This window comes from Anomaloglossus baeobatrachus, chromosome 2 (assembly GCF_048569485.1).
Source record: "Anomaloglossus baeobatrachus isolate aAnoBae1 chromosome 2, aAnoBae1.hap1, whole genome shotgun sequence".
Lineage (NCBI taxonomy): Eukaryota > Metazoa > Chordata > Amphibia > Anura > Aromobatidae > Anomaloglossus > Anomaloglossus baeobatrachus.
The window spans coordinates 699,191,688-699,209,890 of record NC_134354.1 but is presented as its reverse complement, the minus strand read 5'-3'; the positions used below and the strand labels follow the sequence as shown (position 1 = coordinate 699,209,890).

General features: G+C 52.6%; 1 protein-coding gene across 1 annotated transcript in view; it reads right to left on the bottom strand.

Annotated features, from left to right (window-relative positions):
* Positions 1-278: 278 nt before the first annotated feature.
* SMARCD1 (SWI/SNF related BAF chromatin remodeling complex subunit D1) overlaps positions 279-18,203 on the bottom strand; it is a 91,412-nt gene continuing 73,487 nt past the window's right edge. Inside the window, 1 exon segment of the mRNA XM_075334553.1 lies at positions 279-1,243. Coding sequence (XP_075190668.1) covers positions 1,190-1,243 — 54 coding nt within the window. The 3' untranslated portion in view covers positions 279-1,189.

The window sequence follows — 18,203 nt, the reverse complement described above, 5'->3', positions numbered from 1 at the left end:
AAGGACCGTGTTCTTCTCTCGACGACTGTCTCGAAAGCCTTCAGATCACCATCGACACGCTTTCGGGGTCAGAGAGGACTTCTGTTGATTGATTAGCCATGCCAGGCAAGAAAGAATGTCGATGGTGATCCGAAGGCTTTCGAGACAGTCGTCAAAAGAACACGTTCCTGTGTCCCCCATTTAAATGAACAAGAACTATATTTCTTCAGCCTCAGTTAAGAAAACTCTATTACAATGTAAGCAGTAACTTTCGTGCCTACAATGAGGTCAGATTCGGGTGTTAATTAGAACTTGCTTTTATTAAAACTTGGCAATGACTACAAGATACAAAACAATATTTTGGTCCATCAAAACCATAATCCGCTCAAAAATAAAAAGGCTACATTTTATGAGAATAGAGGTGCTCGGGGCACATTCAGTGAGGGAGGTTGGTGAGCCTCTAGGGATACACCCCGGAGAGCTAAGCAGCATATTAAGAGCCGGTTCCTCAGAATACAAATGCTGTCGAATATGTTACTGTACACTCCTCTGCATAAGAGTCGTCCTTTATTGAAATCTACTGACCACTTTCGAAAGACTTGTAACATTTTCAGCTAAAGGGAAAAAAAGGGTATACTTTATTTTCTTTTTAGTACAACCGTGTGACATCTCAGCCGACAGCTCTGTATGCACAGTGCTCCCATCTGTCACATATTTGCAGCTGCCAGAGAGGCGGCCATCCAACTGGATGACCCTGCAAGTGTAAGGTACTCGTTCCTGGATACGTCCGGCGTCTACGGTGTGTGTATATCAAATATATACGGCGCACATAGATAATGGCTACAAAAGATACAGTAGATGTCTCTTCTGTCTGAGGGGCGCAGAGAAAATACTATATTAAACATAATGGACGTTGTTACATAAAACTATAAAAAAAATGACATATGGGAAAGTCTAAAAATAAATGTACTTGATCCTTCAGAATATAACACAAGTCTAGCCCTCAAAATATTTTCTGGTCTTTTCTGATATTTGTAACATTTGAGGACAGTATAAATAACTATTAGTGTGTCCTTAATCCACATGTCAGTTGTTTGATAGAGGCCTCAAATCCAGAACAATCCAGAGCAGCTTTCTAAAGCCTCAAGAAGATGTCGTGAAGTTGGCTGTGAGGTACACTCTGTTCATTTCATCCAAAAGGTAGCTTGTTTTATGTGTTTCTAATCCCCAAGGCTTGTTCCAGCTCCTGGCGTCTTTGCTGCACCTATACAAATAGAATATATAGATATATATAAGTAATATGATAAAAAAGTAATCCATAAAAAAAAAAAAAAAAAAAAAAAAAAAAATGTATCTATTGTTTAAAGGAGTAGCGAGTGTCACTCAATCTTCATGAGTGCACCGCTGCCCTGCCTCCACGCTGGGGGGCTAGTGCACGCCTAATGATCGACAATTCAGGCTAACAGCCTGGATTCGACGCTGGCTTGAATGGTTTGCTTTCCCATGAAGCTAGCAGAGGGAGCTTTGCCTCTTTGGAGCACTGGATTAGTGAAGAAACACTACAGTGGGCCGGATCTAGTCAGCGTCAGAGCAGTGTTTGCAAGTTATAGCAAAGTATAGTAAAGAGTGTGCAAGTACTGTGGTCCTAGCCTTAAGGCCCAGTCACACACCATGATTTACCAGCGATCCCAAAAATGATGCTACCTGATAAGGATCGCTGGTAAGTCGCTGGTGAGATGTCACACAGTCAGACCTTACCAACGATGCAGGAACGAAGGGAATTTTGTTTACTTACCGTAAATTCCTTTTCTTCTAGCTCCTATTGGGAGACCCAGACAATTGGGTGTATAGCTTCTGCCTCCGGAGGCCACACAAAGTATTACACTTTAAAAAGTGTAACCCCTCCCCTCTGCTATACACCCTCCCGTGCATCACGGGCCCATCAGTTTTGGTGCCAAAACAGGAAGGAGGAAACTTATAAATTGGTCTAAGGTAAATTCAATCCGAAGGATGTTCGGAGAACTGAACCATGAACCAAAGAACAATGAACATGAACAACATGTGTACACAAAAAAACAACAGCCCGAAGGGAACAGGGGCGGGTGCTGGGTCTCCCAATAGGAGCTAGAAGAAAAGGAATTTACGGTAAGTAAACAAAATTCCCTTCTTCTTTGTCGCTCCTTTGGGAGACCCAGACAATTGGGATGTCCAAAAGCAATCCCTGGGTGGGTAAAAGAATACCTCGATAAAAAGAGCCGAAAAAACGGCCTCTTCTTACAGGTGTGCAACTGCCGCCTGAAGGACTCGCCTACCTAGGGCGGCATCTGCCGAAGCATATGCATGCACCTGATAGTGTTTTGTAAAAGTGTGCAGACTCGACCAGGTAGCCGCCTGACACACCTGCTGAGCCGTAGCCTGGTGCCGCAATGCCCAGGACGCACCTACGGCTCTGGTAGAATGGGCTTTCAGCCCTGAAGGAATCGCAAGCCCAGAGGAACGGTAGGCTTCAAGAATCGGTTCCTTGATCCATCTAGCCAAGGTTGACTTGGAAGCCTGCGACCCCTTACGCTGGCCAGCGACAAGGACAAAGAGTGCATCAGAACGGCGCAGGGGCGCCGTGCGTGAAATGTAGAGCCTGAGTGCTCTCACGAGATCTAACAAGTGCAAATCCTTTTCACATTGGTGAACTGGATGAGGGCAAAAAGAAGGTAAGGAGATATCCTGATTAAGATGAAAAGGGGATACCACCTTAGGGAGAAATTCCGGAACCGGACGCAGAACCACCTTGTCCTGGTGGAACACCAGGAAGGGGGCTTTGCATGACAGTGCAGCCAGCTCCGACACTCTCCGAAGTGATGTGACTGCCACTAGGAAGACCACCTTTTGCGAAAGGCGTGAAAGAGAAATCTCTCTCATTGGCTCGAAAGGTGGTTTCTGAAGAGCCGTTAGCACCCTGTTCAGATCCCAAGGTTCTAGCGGACGCTTGTAAGGAGGGACTATGTGACAAACTCCCTGCAGGAACGTGCGGACCTGCGGAAGCCTGGCTAGACGCTTTAAAAAAACACAGATAGCGCCGATACTTGTCCCTTAAGGGAGCCGAGAGACAAACCCTTTTCCAGTCCGGATTGAAGGAAGGACAGAAAAGTGGGCAAGGCAAATGGCCAGGGAGAAAAACCCTGATCAGAGCACCAGGATAAGAAGATTCTCCACGTCCTGTGGTAGATCTTGGCGGACGTTGGTTTCCTGGCCTGTCTCATAGTGGCAATGACCTCTTGAGAGAACCCTGAAGACGCTAGGATCCAGGACTCAATGGCCACACAGTCAGGTTGAGGGCCGCAGAATTCAGATGGAAAAATGGCCCTTGAGACAGTAAGTCTGGACGGTCTGGCAGTGCCCACGGTTGACCCACCGTGAGATGCCACAGATCTGGGTACCACGACCTCCTCGGCCAGTCTGGGGCGATGAGGATGGCGCGGCTGCAGTCGGACCTGATCTTGCGTAATACTCTGGGCAGTAGGGCCAGAGGAGGAAATACATAAGGCAGTCGAAACTGCGACCAATCCTGAACTAAGGCGTCTGCTGCCAGAGCTTTGTGATCTTGAGACCGTGCCATGAATGCCGGGACCTTGTTGTTGTGCCGGGACGCCATTAGGTCGACGGCCGGCTTCCCCCAGCGGCAACAGATCTCTTGAAACACTTCTGGGTGAAGAGACCATTCCCCTGCATCCATGCCCTGGCGACTGAGAAAGTCTGCTTCCCAGTTTTCTACGCCCGGGATGTGAACTGCGGAGATGGTGGAGGCTGTGGCTTCCACCCACAGCAGAATCCGCCGAACTTCCTGGAAGGCTTGCCGACTGCGTGTGCCGCCTTGGTGGTTGATGTATGCCACTGCCGTGGCGTTGTCCGACTGAATTCGGATCTGCCTGCCCTCCAGCCACGGCTGGAACGCCTTTAGGGCTAGATACACTGCCCTTATCTCCAGAACATTGATCTGCAGGGAGGACTCTGGCTGAGTCCAGGCACCCTGAGCCCTGTGGTGGAGGAAGACCGCTCCCCACCCTGACAGACTCGCATCTGTCGTGACCACCGCCCAGGATGGGGGCAGAAATGATTTCCCCTTCGACAAAGACGTGGGAAGAAGCCACCACTGAAGAGAGGCCTTGGCTGTCCGAGACAGGGAGACGTTCCTGTCGAGAGACGTCGACTTCCTGTCCCATTTTCGGAGAATGTCCCATTGAAGTGGACGCAGATGAAACTGCGCAAATGGAACTGCCTCCATTGCCGCCACCATCTTCCCTAGGAAGTGCATGAGGCGTCTCAAGGGGTGCGACTGGGCTCGAAGGAGAGATTGCACCCCTGTCTGCAGCGAACGCTGTTTGTCCAGCGGAAGTTTCACTATCGCTGAGAGAGTGTGAAACGCCATCCCGAGATATGTCAGCGATTGGCTCGGAGTCAATTTTGACTTTGGGAAATTGATGATCCACCCGAATCTCTGGAGAGTCTCCAGAGCAATGTTCAGGCTGTGTTGGCATGCCACCTGAGAGGGGGCCTTGACCAGGAGATCGTCTAAGTAAGGGATCACCGAGTGTCCCTGCGAGTGCAGGACCGCCACCACGGATGCCATGACCTTGGTGAAGACCCGAGGGGCTGTCGCCAGGCCAAAGGGCAGCGCCACGAACTGAAAGTGTTCGTCCCCGATGGCGAAACGCAGGAAGCGCTGATGCTCTGGTGCAATCGGCACGTGGAGATAAGCATCTCTGATGTCGATTGATGCTAGGAAGTCTCCTTGGGACATCGAGGCGATGACGGAGCGGAGGGATTCCATCCGGAACCGCCTCGCGTTCACATGTTTGTTGAGCAGCTTGAGGTCCAGGACGGGACGGAAAGATCCGTCCTTTTTTGGCACTACAAACAAGTTGGAGTAGAAACCTTGACCCCATTGCTGAAGGGGAACCGGGATCACCACTCCTTCTGTTTTCAGAGTGCTCACCGCCTGAAGAAGAGCATCGGCTCGCTCGGGGGGCGGAGATGTTCTGAAGAGACGAGTCGGAGGACGAGAGCGGAATTCTATCTTGTAACCGTGAGACAGAATGCCTCTCACCCATCGGTCTTGGACATGTGGCAACCAGGCGTCGCAAAAGCGGGAGAGCCTGCCACCGACCGAGGATGCGGTTTGGGGAGGCCGAAAGTCATGAGGAGGCCGCTTTGGGAGCGGTTCTTCCGGCGGTCTTTTTAGGACGTGACTTAGACCGCCATGAGTCAGAGTTCCTCTGACCCTTCTGTGGCCTGTTGGACGAGGAGAATAGAGACTTGGCTGAGGTCCGAAAGGACCGAAATCTCGATTGTACCTTCCTTTGTGGAGGTCTGTTGGGTTTGGACTGGGGCAAGGACGATTCCTTTCCCTTGGATTGTTTAATGATTTCATCCAATTGCTCGCCAAACAGGCGGTCGCCAGAAAATGGCAAACCGGTTAAGAACTTCTTGGAAGCAGAGTCTGCCTTCCATTCACGTAGCCACATAGCCCTGCGGACTGCCACCGAATTGGCGGATGCTACCGCCGTACGGCTCGCAGAGTCCAGGACAGCATTCATGGCGTAGGACGCAAACGCCGACGCCTGAGAGGTTAAGGACACAACCTGTGGAGTAGAGGCACGTGTAACTGCATTAATCTCAGACTGACAAGCTGAGATAGCTTGGAGTGCCCATACGGCTGCAAATGCCGGAGCAAAAGACGCGCCTATAGCCTCATAGATGGATTTCATCAGGAGCTCTATCTGCCTGTCAGTGGCATCCTTGAGTGATGCACCATCTGCCACTGGAACTATGGATCTAGCCGCCAGTCTGGAGACTGGAGGATCCACCTTGGGACACTGAGCCCAACCCTTGACTACGTCAGGGGGAAAGGGATAACGTGTGTCATTAAGGCGCTTAGTAAAGCGCTTATCTGGAAAAGCTCGGTGTTTCTGGACTGTATCTCTGAAGTCGGAGTGATCAAGAAATGCACTCCGTGCTCGTTTAGGAAACCTAAAATGGAATTTCTCCTGCTGAGAAGCTGACTCCTCAATCTGAGGAGTTGGAGGAGAAAGATCTAACACCTGATTGATGGACGCTATAAGGTCATTTACTATGGCGTCCCCTTCAGGTGTATCAAGGTTGAGAGCGGCGTCAGAATCAGAGCCCTGATCTGCCACCTCCGCTTCATCCTCCAGAGATTCCTCATGCTGAGACCCTGAACACTGTGATGAAGTCGAGTGAAGCTCCCGGCGAGCCCACTTAGCTGGCCTGGGACTGCGGTCCGTGTCATAGTCCTCACCGTGGGAGCTATGAATCGCCCCAGGAGCACTTTGCTGCTCCAACCTAGGGGGACCTGGGGACAATGATTCAACAGTGCCCGGGATCTGTGTTACTAGTCTGGACTGCAGAGCCTCTAGAATCTTAGCAGACCATCTATCCATAGACTCAGAAAGTTTGTCAGCAAATACTGCAAACTCTGTCCCTGTCACCTGGACGGTGGCAGCCGATTGTTCCACCTGGGCCGAGGGTCCCACCAGTGGCAAAGGCTCCGGCTGAGTGAGTGTCACAGGGGCCGAGCATTGCGCACAATGAGGATAGGAGGAACCTGCAGGTAGCATAGCCGCACATGAGGTACAGGTTGCAAAGTAAACCTGTGCCCTGGCACCCTTGCTTTTTTCGGACGACATGCTGTTGTCTCCTTTTAGAGCAATCAGAGAGGGTATATAGCCAAGGCAACAGTGCGGCCGTACAGAGTAAATGTATACAAAGTATGGATATAAATATACACTTCTGCACCCAGGGGAGCAAGCACCTAGTAACAGGTGCTGCTTACCGACCGCCCTCAGCGTTTGTGTGACCACCAGATTCCCTGCCTGGGCTCCCAGAGCTGTTGGAGCTCGTCTCTGAAGATCCCCAGCGTCAGCCGTGCTGCTAGTAATGGCTGCTAGCGTTCTGTGAGGAAGAGGGAGCCGTGGGCGTGCACTAAAAAGTGCGGGAATCTGGTGTCCCACTGTGCACAGTGAGGGGGGAGGAGGATACAAAGTATGCTCCTGCCCTCAGCGCTGACGTTCCGTGCAGCGTCCCGCCCTTACTCCTGACTGGCAGGCCAGGGGGCGGGAATATGCGGCACTAGGCCGCAAAAGCCGGGGACTCGAGTTATAAGCGCGGCCGGCAAACAAGCGCGGCCAGCGCGGTAGTCCCGGCGCACCAACACACCCAGCAGCTGCTGCAGCGTGTATCAAACAGGCGCTCTATGCGCCGTCCCCAAGGGGACACAGAGTACCTCAGAGTAGCAGGGCCATGTCCCTGACGATACCCGGGCTCCTGTCCAGCAGATTCCCCCAGGGGCTGCGGAGGGAGCGCGGTCCCAGTGCCTGGAGACCGTTTAGGATCCCACTTCACCCAGAGCCCTGTAAGGGATGGGGAAGGAAAACGGCATGTGGCTCCTGCCTGTGTACCCGCAATGGGTACCTCAACCTTAACAGCACCGCCGACTCAGAGTGGGGTGAGAAGGGAGCATGCTGGGGGCCCTGTAATGGGCCCTCTTTTCTTCCATCCGATATAGTCAGCAGCTGCTGCCGACTAACTTGTGGAGCTTGCGTGCATGTGTGCCTCCTTCAACACAAAGCATAAAAACTGATGGGCCCGTGATGCACGGGAGGGTGTATAGCAGAGGGGAGGGGTTACACTTTTTAAAGTGTAATACTTTGTGTGGCCTCCGGAGGCAGAAGCTATAGACCCAATTGTCTGGGTCTCCCAATGGAGCGACAAAGAAGATACAGGTCGCAGTAACGACCTGTATAACGATCTCAGCAGTCACTGTGACCCTGTCACACAGTGTCAAACACAGCGATGTGTCCTGCCCAGCAGGACATCACCTTTGAAGAAAATGGCCTGGACCAATCTACAACGACTAGAGATCTCACAGCAGGGGCCTGATCGCTGGTAGGTGTCACACATAACGAGATCGCTAATGGGATCGCTACTGCGTCATAGAAACCGTGACTCAGCTGCGATCTCGCTAGCGATCTCGTTATGTGTGATGGTACCTTTAGAGACCAACCAATGCAGACAAGACTACGGAGGTGAAACTCATTGACCTGGTGGAATTTTTATGATCAACACTGTCACAAACCACCGGGGGGGTCACTCAGAAATCCCCCGCGCTGGCTACCAGTACGTCACAATCGGGGGGTAACAAGTGGGGGTCACCCCTCCTTTATACCTCCCGACCGACAGACAGAGCACGTGACGCGCTCTCTAGCGCCCCTCTTATAGTCAGGCCGATTATGGAATTGCCCGACCATAAGCAAGGAGGCCGCTATACTACTTATGCCGATTATTGAAGGGTCCCCGGTGAGAGTAGGGTATATATTCCCCCGACCTCCGCGGGCGGAATATATAAAATCTCCCCGAATCTCACTGGCCTCCCCACAATAATCCTTGGCACAATTCGCTGCCACCAACCGATTTACGGTAACTATTAGCCGAACACACAGACGTGGGATTCAAGATCGAGATAACAGAACAGCCCAAGATTAATTATATAATTTAATCAGCCTAAAGCACACTAGAAACTACAATATATACAATAGGGAATCTACAGAATATACATATGTCAGAGTACAGTTACAATCAAAGCATGGGTTACAAACAGGCAAACACAGTTCCAGCAGTTACCTTGTTGCGTCTGGCCACAGGGGGGCGCTGTAGACCAGGTTTCTAGGATCCTTCCCACAGATGTTTCCTACACGTGCCCCCAGCGAAAAGAACCCTGGAAAATGGCCGAAGTAGGGTTATCAACCTGGGCCAATCCAGGTCCCCTCCTACCTTCGTGACCTCACAGGGAGCACTGCTCCACCCCTGGCTTGAGTTATGGACAATATCCCAACATGGAATATGGGCCATAACTTTGCCTGGGAGCGTCGTAGGCGGACGCCAATGCTCTCATTGTGACAGTTATGAATTTAGCTACAGAACGAGGGGACTCATGACCTGTCTGCCAGTTCCCCATTGGCTGATATCACGCCTGGGGCATTTCCCAATGTCCTGCTCCCATAAAAAGGGTGTGCCGGCATCGTCCGCATGCGGGGACACCATTTTTATGGTTGCCATATTTATCGGAAATATGGCTTGCGAGATATGAACCATTTTTTACTGGAGTCGTTCTGTCTGGATACTTCCAGAGCCTTGCTAATTAGATAGCAGCTCCTACTACAGGGTGACGGCAGGGAGTCATCCTGTGTCCATTGTTCCCACACCACCTCATCTCCATATCACAGGACATGGCCATGGAGGTGTAAGTGGAACACTGAGAACAAGAAGGGAGGGGGCACTGCCAGGGAGTGATGAGAGATTATGACTGGAGTCATAATTCATCTTCATATCCCGGGATTTGCCTCACACCTCCCCCCTTTTGAGGGCGCTAGGGGGCAGCACACTCCGGTGTTCCCCCGTGCGCCCGTCCGCGACCTCTCCTTGTCGGGACAGCCCGTCTGCGTTACCGTGGTCACGGCCCCTTTTGTGGCGAATGGTGAAGTTGTATTGCTGGAGCGCAAGGCTCCATCGCAACAATCGCCCATTCGTCCCAGAGACGGTGTGCAACCAGCTGAGGGGATTGTGGTCCGTCTCCACGATGAAGTGGCGCCCGTATAGATAGGGTTGCAGACGCTGCAGGGCCCACACTATGGCCAGGCACTCCTTCTCCATCGTGGAATAGGCAACTTCCCTTGGTAACAGCTTCCTGCTCAGGTACAAGACTGGGTGCTCTTGGCTCGCAGAGTCCACCTGGCTGAGCACCGCACCGAGGCCGAAGTCACTGGCGTCGGTCTGTACTACAAACGGCCGCGTGAAGTCGGCTGCCTGTAGCACGGGCGGGCTGGACAGGGCGTCCTTTAGGGCCCGGAAGGCTGTCTCGCAGTCCATTGTCCAATCGACTGCAGAGGGCAGCTTCTTCTTGGTGAGGTCCGTCAAGGGCTTTGCCAGGCTACTATAGCATGGAACAAACCTCCTATAGTACCCAGCGGTCCCCAAGAAGGACATCACCTGCTTCTTGGTCCTGGGGGTGGGCCAGGATGCGATGGCTTCCACTTTCTCAGGCTCGGGCTTCAGTGTTCTCCCACCTACCCGGTGACCGAGGTACTGGACCTCGCTCATGGCCAGCTGACACTTTCCCGGCTTGATGGTCAAACCTGCCCGGTGGATCCGCCTGAGCACCTGTGCTAGATGCTCTAGGTGGTCCTCCCAGGTGGGACTGAAGACGGCAATGTCATCCAGGTACGCGGCCGCGTACCCTTCAAGTCCCTTGAGCAGGGTGTTGACCATCCGCTGGAAAGTGGCAGGGGCATTCCTCATCCCGAATGGCATCACCGTGGACTCGTACAGTCCAAATGGGGTAATAAAGGCAGAGCGTTCCCTGGCCTTGCGAGTCAGGGGGATCTGCCAATATCCCCGGCTCAGATCCATGATGGTCAGGTACTGAGCCCCGGCCAACTGATCGAGCAGGTCATCGATGCGTGGCATTGGGTACGCATCGGCGACCGTGACCGCATTGAGCCCCCTGTAGTCCACGCAGAACCGAGTGGTTCGGTCCTTCTTAGGGACGAGGACTACAGGCGAGGCCCAAGCGCTGTTGGATGCCTGGATCACCCCCAGCTTCAGCATCTCGTCAATCTCCTGGCGCATGTGTTGCTGCACCTCCAGGGAGACCCGATATGCTGAACGCCGGATCGGGGGATGATCCCCAGTGTCCACGTGATGGACAGCCAAGTCAGTCCTTCCGGGCTGGTTGGTAAACAACCCCCGGAAGGGGAGGAGGGTGGCCCACAGCTGGGACCGTTGGTCTTCCAAGAGCTGGTGGCCAACCTCCACATCCTCAATGGATCCGCCTGCCCTAACCTGGGCTAGCATATCCAAGAGGGTTTCCGCTTCTCCCTCCTCGGGCAGGTTGCACACGGGGAGCGCACATGCCTCCCGCTCATGATGTGCCTTCATCATGTTCACATGGAAGGGCTTCCGCCTTCCACGGGCAGGGTCCAGGGTGACCAGGTACGTTACAGGGTTGAGCTGCTGGTACACGAGGTATGGGCCTTCCCAGGCTGCCTGAAGCTTGTCCTGTGGTACGGGGACCAGTACCCACACCTTTTGACCCACTTGGTAGGTCCTCTCACAAGCGTTCTGGTCGTACCAACGCTTCTGATCGGCCTGGGCTTGAGCCATATTGTCGTGTACCAGTTGCGTCAAGGCCTGCATTTTGTCCCGGAAGCGCATGACATACTCGATAACCGACACTCCAGGGGTGGCCAAATCCCCTTCCCAAGCCTCTTTCACCAGAGCCAGGGGGCCCCGCACACGTCGCCCGTACAGGAGCTCAAACGGTGAGAATCCTGTTGAGGCCTGTGGAACCTCCCGGTAAGCAAATAACAGGTGTGGGAGATACCGCTCCCAGTCACGCCCATGGGAGTCGACCAACCTCTTAAGCATCTGCTTTAAGGTGCCATTGAACCGCTCGCACAGGCCATTAGTCTGTGGATGGTACGGGCTGGCCACCAGATGTCGCACCTGGACTTGCTTACAGAGGGCCTCCATCAGCTGGGACATGAATTGGGTCCCCCGGTCAGTGAGCATTTCCTGGGGAAAACCCACTCGGGAGAAAATCTCCAGCAATGCGGTGGCCACCTTGTCAGCCCGAATGGACGACAAGGCCACTGCTTCTGGGTACCGGGTGGCATAGTCCACTACCGTCAGTATGAAGCGTTTCCCGGAGCTGCTGGGGATGGCCAGCGGGCCGACCAGATCCACAGCCACCCTCCTGAAAGGCTCATCGATGATTGGCAGAGATACCAGTGGGGCTTTGGGGCGTGGCCCCGCCTTCCCCACTCTCTGACAGGTTTCACACGAACGGCAGTAGGCAGCCACATCGGCCCCCATTTTTGGCCAGTAGAAATGCTGGTTTAACCTGGCCTTGGTCTTAGCGATCCCTAGGTGTCCGGCCATCGGAATCTCATGTGCGATCCGCAACAACTCCGTCCGGAACGGATAGGGTACCACCAACTGTCGGTCCCTGGGCCACGCCTCCGGTGAACCCTGCTGGACCGTGGCCCGGTACAGCCGTCCTTGGTCCCAGACCACTCGCTCCGGGTCCGAGGGAGGCTGTGCCGCCTGCTCCTTAAGAGCTTTCAGGCTGTCGTCAGCTTCTAACGCTGCCTGAAACCCCTGACTAGATGTGGCCAGAATCGACGAGACTGTCACATCTTCAGTCAGTACCCCGGGACCTGTGTCCTGGCCTCCACCTGACTCGGCTGCCACTTGGTCAGAAGGGGAAGAGCTATCGGACCTCCGGGAGGCCCCTTGGCTTCCAGCACTCCCACTGCGGGTGACAGCGGCCACAGCCGCTGCGACCGTGGGTCGTGCCTGCTCCTCCTCCGTTCCTGACCAAGTCGCCGGTTCAGGCAGACCTACCTGGCTTCCTGACACCCCGGTTGTGGGGGAACCATGCACCGAGATCTTACCTGGGAGCACTTCCGCTCCTGGACCGGCCCCAATCTCACCTGCCTGTTCCCCTCCTGCAGCAACAGAACCCCGCTGTGAAATCTCTGGGGACCCCACATTTGCTGTGGTAGCCCCCACCCCACACACTGGTCCTCCCCCTGCAGCACCCTGCTCTCTGCTTATCCCTGCAGAGGGCAACAGATCCCAGCTCACAGGCTGGTTACTTGTAGAGGCATTGTCACACCTTTCTCTGACCCCCTCCCCTGTCACAGCTGCAGCTGTGTGTGTGTCTATGGTGTCTGTGCAAGCAGAAATATCAGAGTTCACTCCCTCCTCCCTTACATCATTCATAGATAACACATTAACATTGTCCGGAGGCATGTCAGTACGGGCTGAAGGTTCAGCCCTTGGTTGGGGCCCAAACTGGGAGGTTATCTGCCCCAAATCTGTCCCAAGTAGCACGTTTGCGGGGATCCGATCAGTTACCCCCACCTCCCTCACCCCTCGCCCTGCGCCCCAGTCCACATAAATGTCAGCAACAGGCAGCGCCGGGTCAGTGCCTCCAATCCCGGAGACAGCGAGGGTTTTTCCAGGGATCAAGTCTTGGGGGGACACCATCTCAGGCCGCACCAGAGTCACCTCCGAGGCGCTGTCTCGCAGTCCTATGGTCACAGACCGGCCGACGGTGACAGGTTGGAAGCTGTCCAGGGACCTACCACCACCCCCACCCACACAATACACCTTGGGCGGCCCTTGGGACGGGGACGGAGCCGGGGCCTTGGGACGCTGAGGGCACATGGCCTTGAAGTGTCCAGGTAGGTTGCACTGGTGGCACCGTCTTGGTTCTGCCACGGGCCGGGAGAGGGGAGTTGAGGGGGACACCCCCTGCAGTCTAGGGGCAGGTGGGGCAGTCGCAGAATTCATCTTACCCCCTCTCCAGGCGCTGCTGGTGGCCGCTCTCCTGGCCTCAGGGGCCCGGTTGTTGGTGTAGTCATCGGCAAGGGCAGCTGTAGCCGTGGACCCCTTTGGCTTCTGGTCTCGGATGAACTGGCGGAGATCCTCAGGGCAGTTCCACAAGAGTTGCTCCGTGATGAACAAGTCCAGGATCTCCGGTCCGGTGGAAAGCTGCAGGCCTTGGGTCCAGTGGTCGGCAGCTCGGGCAAGTGCCCGCCTGTGGTCAGCCCAGGAGTCCTTTGGTCCCTTCTGTAGGCTCCGGAACTTCTTGCGGTAGGACTCCGGGGTGAGGTTGTACTGTTGGATCAGGGCCCGCTTGAGGGTGTCGTAGCCCTGATCTGCCACAGCAGGCAAGTCCCCAAGGACATCCAGGGCCTTACCCCTTAAACGGGGGGTCAGGTATTTGGCCCACTGGTCCTTGTTCAGATGGTGCTGCAAGCAAGTCCGTTCAAAAGCAGTCAGGAAAGAGTCCAAGTCTCCATCCTTCTCCAGCACTGGGAAGTCCTCAACACGGACCTTTGGAAGTTTGGTGTTTTGAAGGTCACATGTGGCTGATGAGGGCCGGAGCTGAGCTAGCTGCAGCTGGTAGCCACGGTCTGCCTGTCGCTCTCGCTCTCGCTCTTCACGCGCTGCCTGCCGCTCTCGCTCCGCAGCCTCACGCTCTGCGTGCCGCTCCGCAGCCTCAGCGTCACGCGCTGCCTGCCGCTCTGCCCTGCGCTCTGCCAGGAGTTCCTTGTAGCCCTTCTGGTCTCCAGCCTGGAGAAGGGCCATAGCCATTTGAAGAAGGCTATCCGAGCCTCCCAGGCTCGGTGGAATGGCACGTGGTGATCTGCGGCCCGCTGCGGAGCCTGGTGATTCACTGTCCCTTGCAGAGCGGAGGGCTGGCATCTGGCTCGTTGAGGACCCTTGGGTGAGCTGCTCCTCATCTTGTCCATAATTGCCAGCTTGTGCGCTGTCCTCTGCAGAACGGTTTTCTGGCGTCGAGCTCCTGGAGGACTCGTGGGCAACCTCCTCATTACTGTCCACAGCACCGTCCTCCCTCTCTTCGGCTCCTGCTTTAGCATTGGCCAGTTGCATAGCTCTGCTCCTGGTGCCATCAGCCATTCTTGCAGACTTTTGGTCACTGACACAGAACTGACACCTGATGCCTCCACACACCTTACAGTATCTGCACTCTGACACTCTAGTGTTGAGCTAGTCTGAAGACCCCAGCAGCCACAGCTGCTGCAGGCAGTCTTTAGTGTCTGGGAGTATGGGTCTCACACTCACACACACTATTATCTCGATCCCACCGCTATGCCACCAATATGTCACAAACCACCGGGGGGGTCACTCAGAAATCCCCCGCGCTGGCTACCAGTACGTCACAATCGGGGGGTAACAAGTGGGGGTCACCCCTCCTTTATACCTCCCGATCGACAGACAGAGCACGTGACGCGCTCTCTAGCGCCCCTCTTATAGTCAGGCCAATTATGGAATTGCCTGACCATAAGCAAGGAGGCCGCTATACTACTTATGCCGATTATTGAAGGGTCCCCGGTGAGAGTAGGGTATATATTCCCCCGACCTCCGCGGGCGGAATATATAAAATCTCCCCGAATCTCACTGGCCTCCCCACAATAATCCTTGGCACAATTCGCTGCCACCAACCGATTTACGGTAACTATTAGCCGAACACACAGACGTGGGATTCAAGATCGAGATAACAGAACAGCCCAAGATTAATTATATAATTTAATCAGCCTAAAGCACACTAGAAACTACAATATATACAATAGGGAATCTACAGAATATACATATGTCAGAGTACAGTTACAATCAAAGCATGGGTTACAAACAGGCATACACAGTTCCAGCAGTTACCTTGTTGCGTCTGGCCACAGGGGGGCGCTGTAGACCAGGTTTCTAGGATCCTTCCCACAGATGTTTCCTACACGTGCCCCCAGCGAAAAGAACCCTGGAAAATGGCCGAAGTAGGGTTATCAACCTGGGCCAATCCAGGTCCCCTCCTACCTTCGTGACCTCACAGGGAGCACTGCTCCACCCCTGGCTTGAGTTATGGACAATATCCCAACATGGAATATGGGCCATAACTTTGCCTGGGAGCGTCGTAGGCGGACGCCAATGCTCTCATTGTGACAGTTATGAATTTAGCTACAGAACGAGGGGACTCATGACCTGTCTGCCAGTTCCCCATTGGCTGATATCACGCCTGGGGCATTTCCCAATGTCCTGCTCCCATAAAAAGGGTGTGCCGGCATCGTCCGCATGCGGGGACACCATTTTTATGGTTGCCATATTTATCGGAAATATGGCTTGCGAGATATGAACCATTTTTTACTGGAGTCGTTCTGTCTGGATACTTCCAGAGCCTTGCTAATTAGATAGCAGCTCCTACTACAGGGTGACGGCAGGGAGTCATCCTGTGTCCATTGTTCCCACACCACCTCATCTCCATATCACAGGACATGGCCATGGAGGTGTAAGTGGAACACTGAGAACAAGAAGGGAGGGGGCACTGCCAGGGAGTGATGAGAGATTATGACTGGAGTCATAATTCATCTTCATATCCCGGGATTTGCCTCACAAACACTATTTAAATTTTTAAAAACCTGACAATCATATATTGGTCTGTTCAGCAAATGATCCACCAACTACCAATTAATACCTATTGGGCCATTGTTATATTTCTCTGCTGAACACATTTTATAATAAAAAAAATCATAGAATCATAGAATGGTAGAGTTCGAAGGGACCTCAAAGGCCATCGGGTCCATCCCCCGGCGAATGCAGGCTTTCCTAAATCATCCCAGGTATATGTTTATCCAGTTTCCGCTTGAATATTTCCATTGACGAGAGCTCACCACCTCCTGTGGTAGCCTGTTCCACTCCCTGACTGCCCTCACCACCTCCTGTGGTAGCCTTTTCCACTCTGATGGCCCTCACGGTCAGAAAGTTTTTTCTAATGTTTAATCTGAACCTCCTTCCTTTAAGTTTCATCCCACTGCTTCTTGTACTTTGTTGTGTTAATGAGCATAGGGTAGTTCCCTCTGCACTGTGACCACCTTTCAGATATTTGTAGACCACTATTAAGTCTCCTCTCAGCCTTCTCTTTTGCAAACTAAGGCTATGTGCGCACTAAAAAGTGCCTTTTTCTTAAGAAAAATCCAGACCTCTTAAAGAAATTCGCACTTGCGGTAAAAAACGCACCAAAACCGTAGCGAAATCCGCATGCGGTTTTACTGCAGATTTTTCGTAGGTTGGTCCCTGCAAATTTTTACCATTATCTATGGCAAAAACCGCAGGTACCTGTGGAAAAGAAGTGACATGCTCATTAATTCCGCAGCAAAAAAATCTGCGGGTAAATCCACAGGTAAAAAAAAAAAAAAAAGTAGTGTGCGCACAGCATATTTTAAAACCCATAGGATTTGCTGGGGAATGTCTGCAGCAATGTTAGACATTTTCTGCAGCAAATCCGCAGCAAAATCCACGGTAAATCCGCGTGCGCACAAGGCCTAAACATCCCTAGTTCTTTTAGCCGTTCTTCATGACATGGTTTGCAGACCTTCTACCATCTTGGTTGCTCTTCACCAGGGGTCAGTGAGTTTTAGAATAGTTGTGGATTATTATTTTGGTGGAAATCGGTGAATTTTGTTTAAGACTACAGAGGTGGCCAGAAACCAAAATTAAAAATACCTTCATCTTTGAGAACAGGATTTTTAATAATTGAATAATTGTTTGTTTTTACAGGCAATTTGTAACCTTACCCATTTAACAAGAGACAACCCTTTAAATAACGCTTTTATGTTAGAAGGAACCGGTTATATTTACTGTCCTAACCACACGCAGGATATTTGCAAAGTGGCTCTAGGATCACAATGTCTCACTGCAACATTGTCAATAATGTCACATTTTGACTGCTGAAAAATCCCAAACCTGTTGATATTTTGGTCACAGGTACGAGTAGCTTGTGATTTTACCTTCAAACGCCAAAATGCAACTGCTACTTGTCTGCAATGTGTCTGTGATACAACCAAATCGAAGCTGTGCATGGGCCTGAAGTGAAATATAAGGCCTCGCTCTCATTTGTGGATGGCATCCGATGCGATAGGACCCTCGGCTTCAACTCTGCTGCGAGCGTTAGCAGAGTGTAATTAAACTGTGATCTGATCTTGCGATCAGATCACAGGTGCAGACAACAGGGAGAGTAATTTCTCCATCTTCTCAATGGCCTGTTTGCGCGCACATCCCCCTGCACTTGGATGACATGCGAGTGCAGTCCAATGTTTTACACGCACGCATACACTTGTATGGGTGCCTGTGATGTGAGTCTCGCTGCCAAACACAGCATGCTGCCATTTTTTCTCATGCCAATTTGGCATGAGAAAAAAAAAATTAAAAAAAATAGATGAGACTCTGTTTCATAGTTTAACACCGGTGAGAGTGAAATCCGATGTTTTACCCAAATTCACTCTTCTGGGTTAATCTTAAGTGGGAGCGAGGCCTAAGGCTGCACCATGGATTTCTGCTGTGGCTTTATAGTTCGCACTGCTACATGGCTGCATGTGAATTAACCCCAATGGAACAAAACTGTATTTAGGGTGAATGGTCATTACAAACTGTATGTACTGGACAATGATCAGATTGCCCGCAGTTCATCCAACATGTACAAATGGTGATATGTTTGCTGCACAAAAACTGAAATCAACTGATCACTACACTGTTTGCAATGGCAAGTCATAGGAATGACCACTGGATTACTGGCC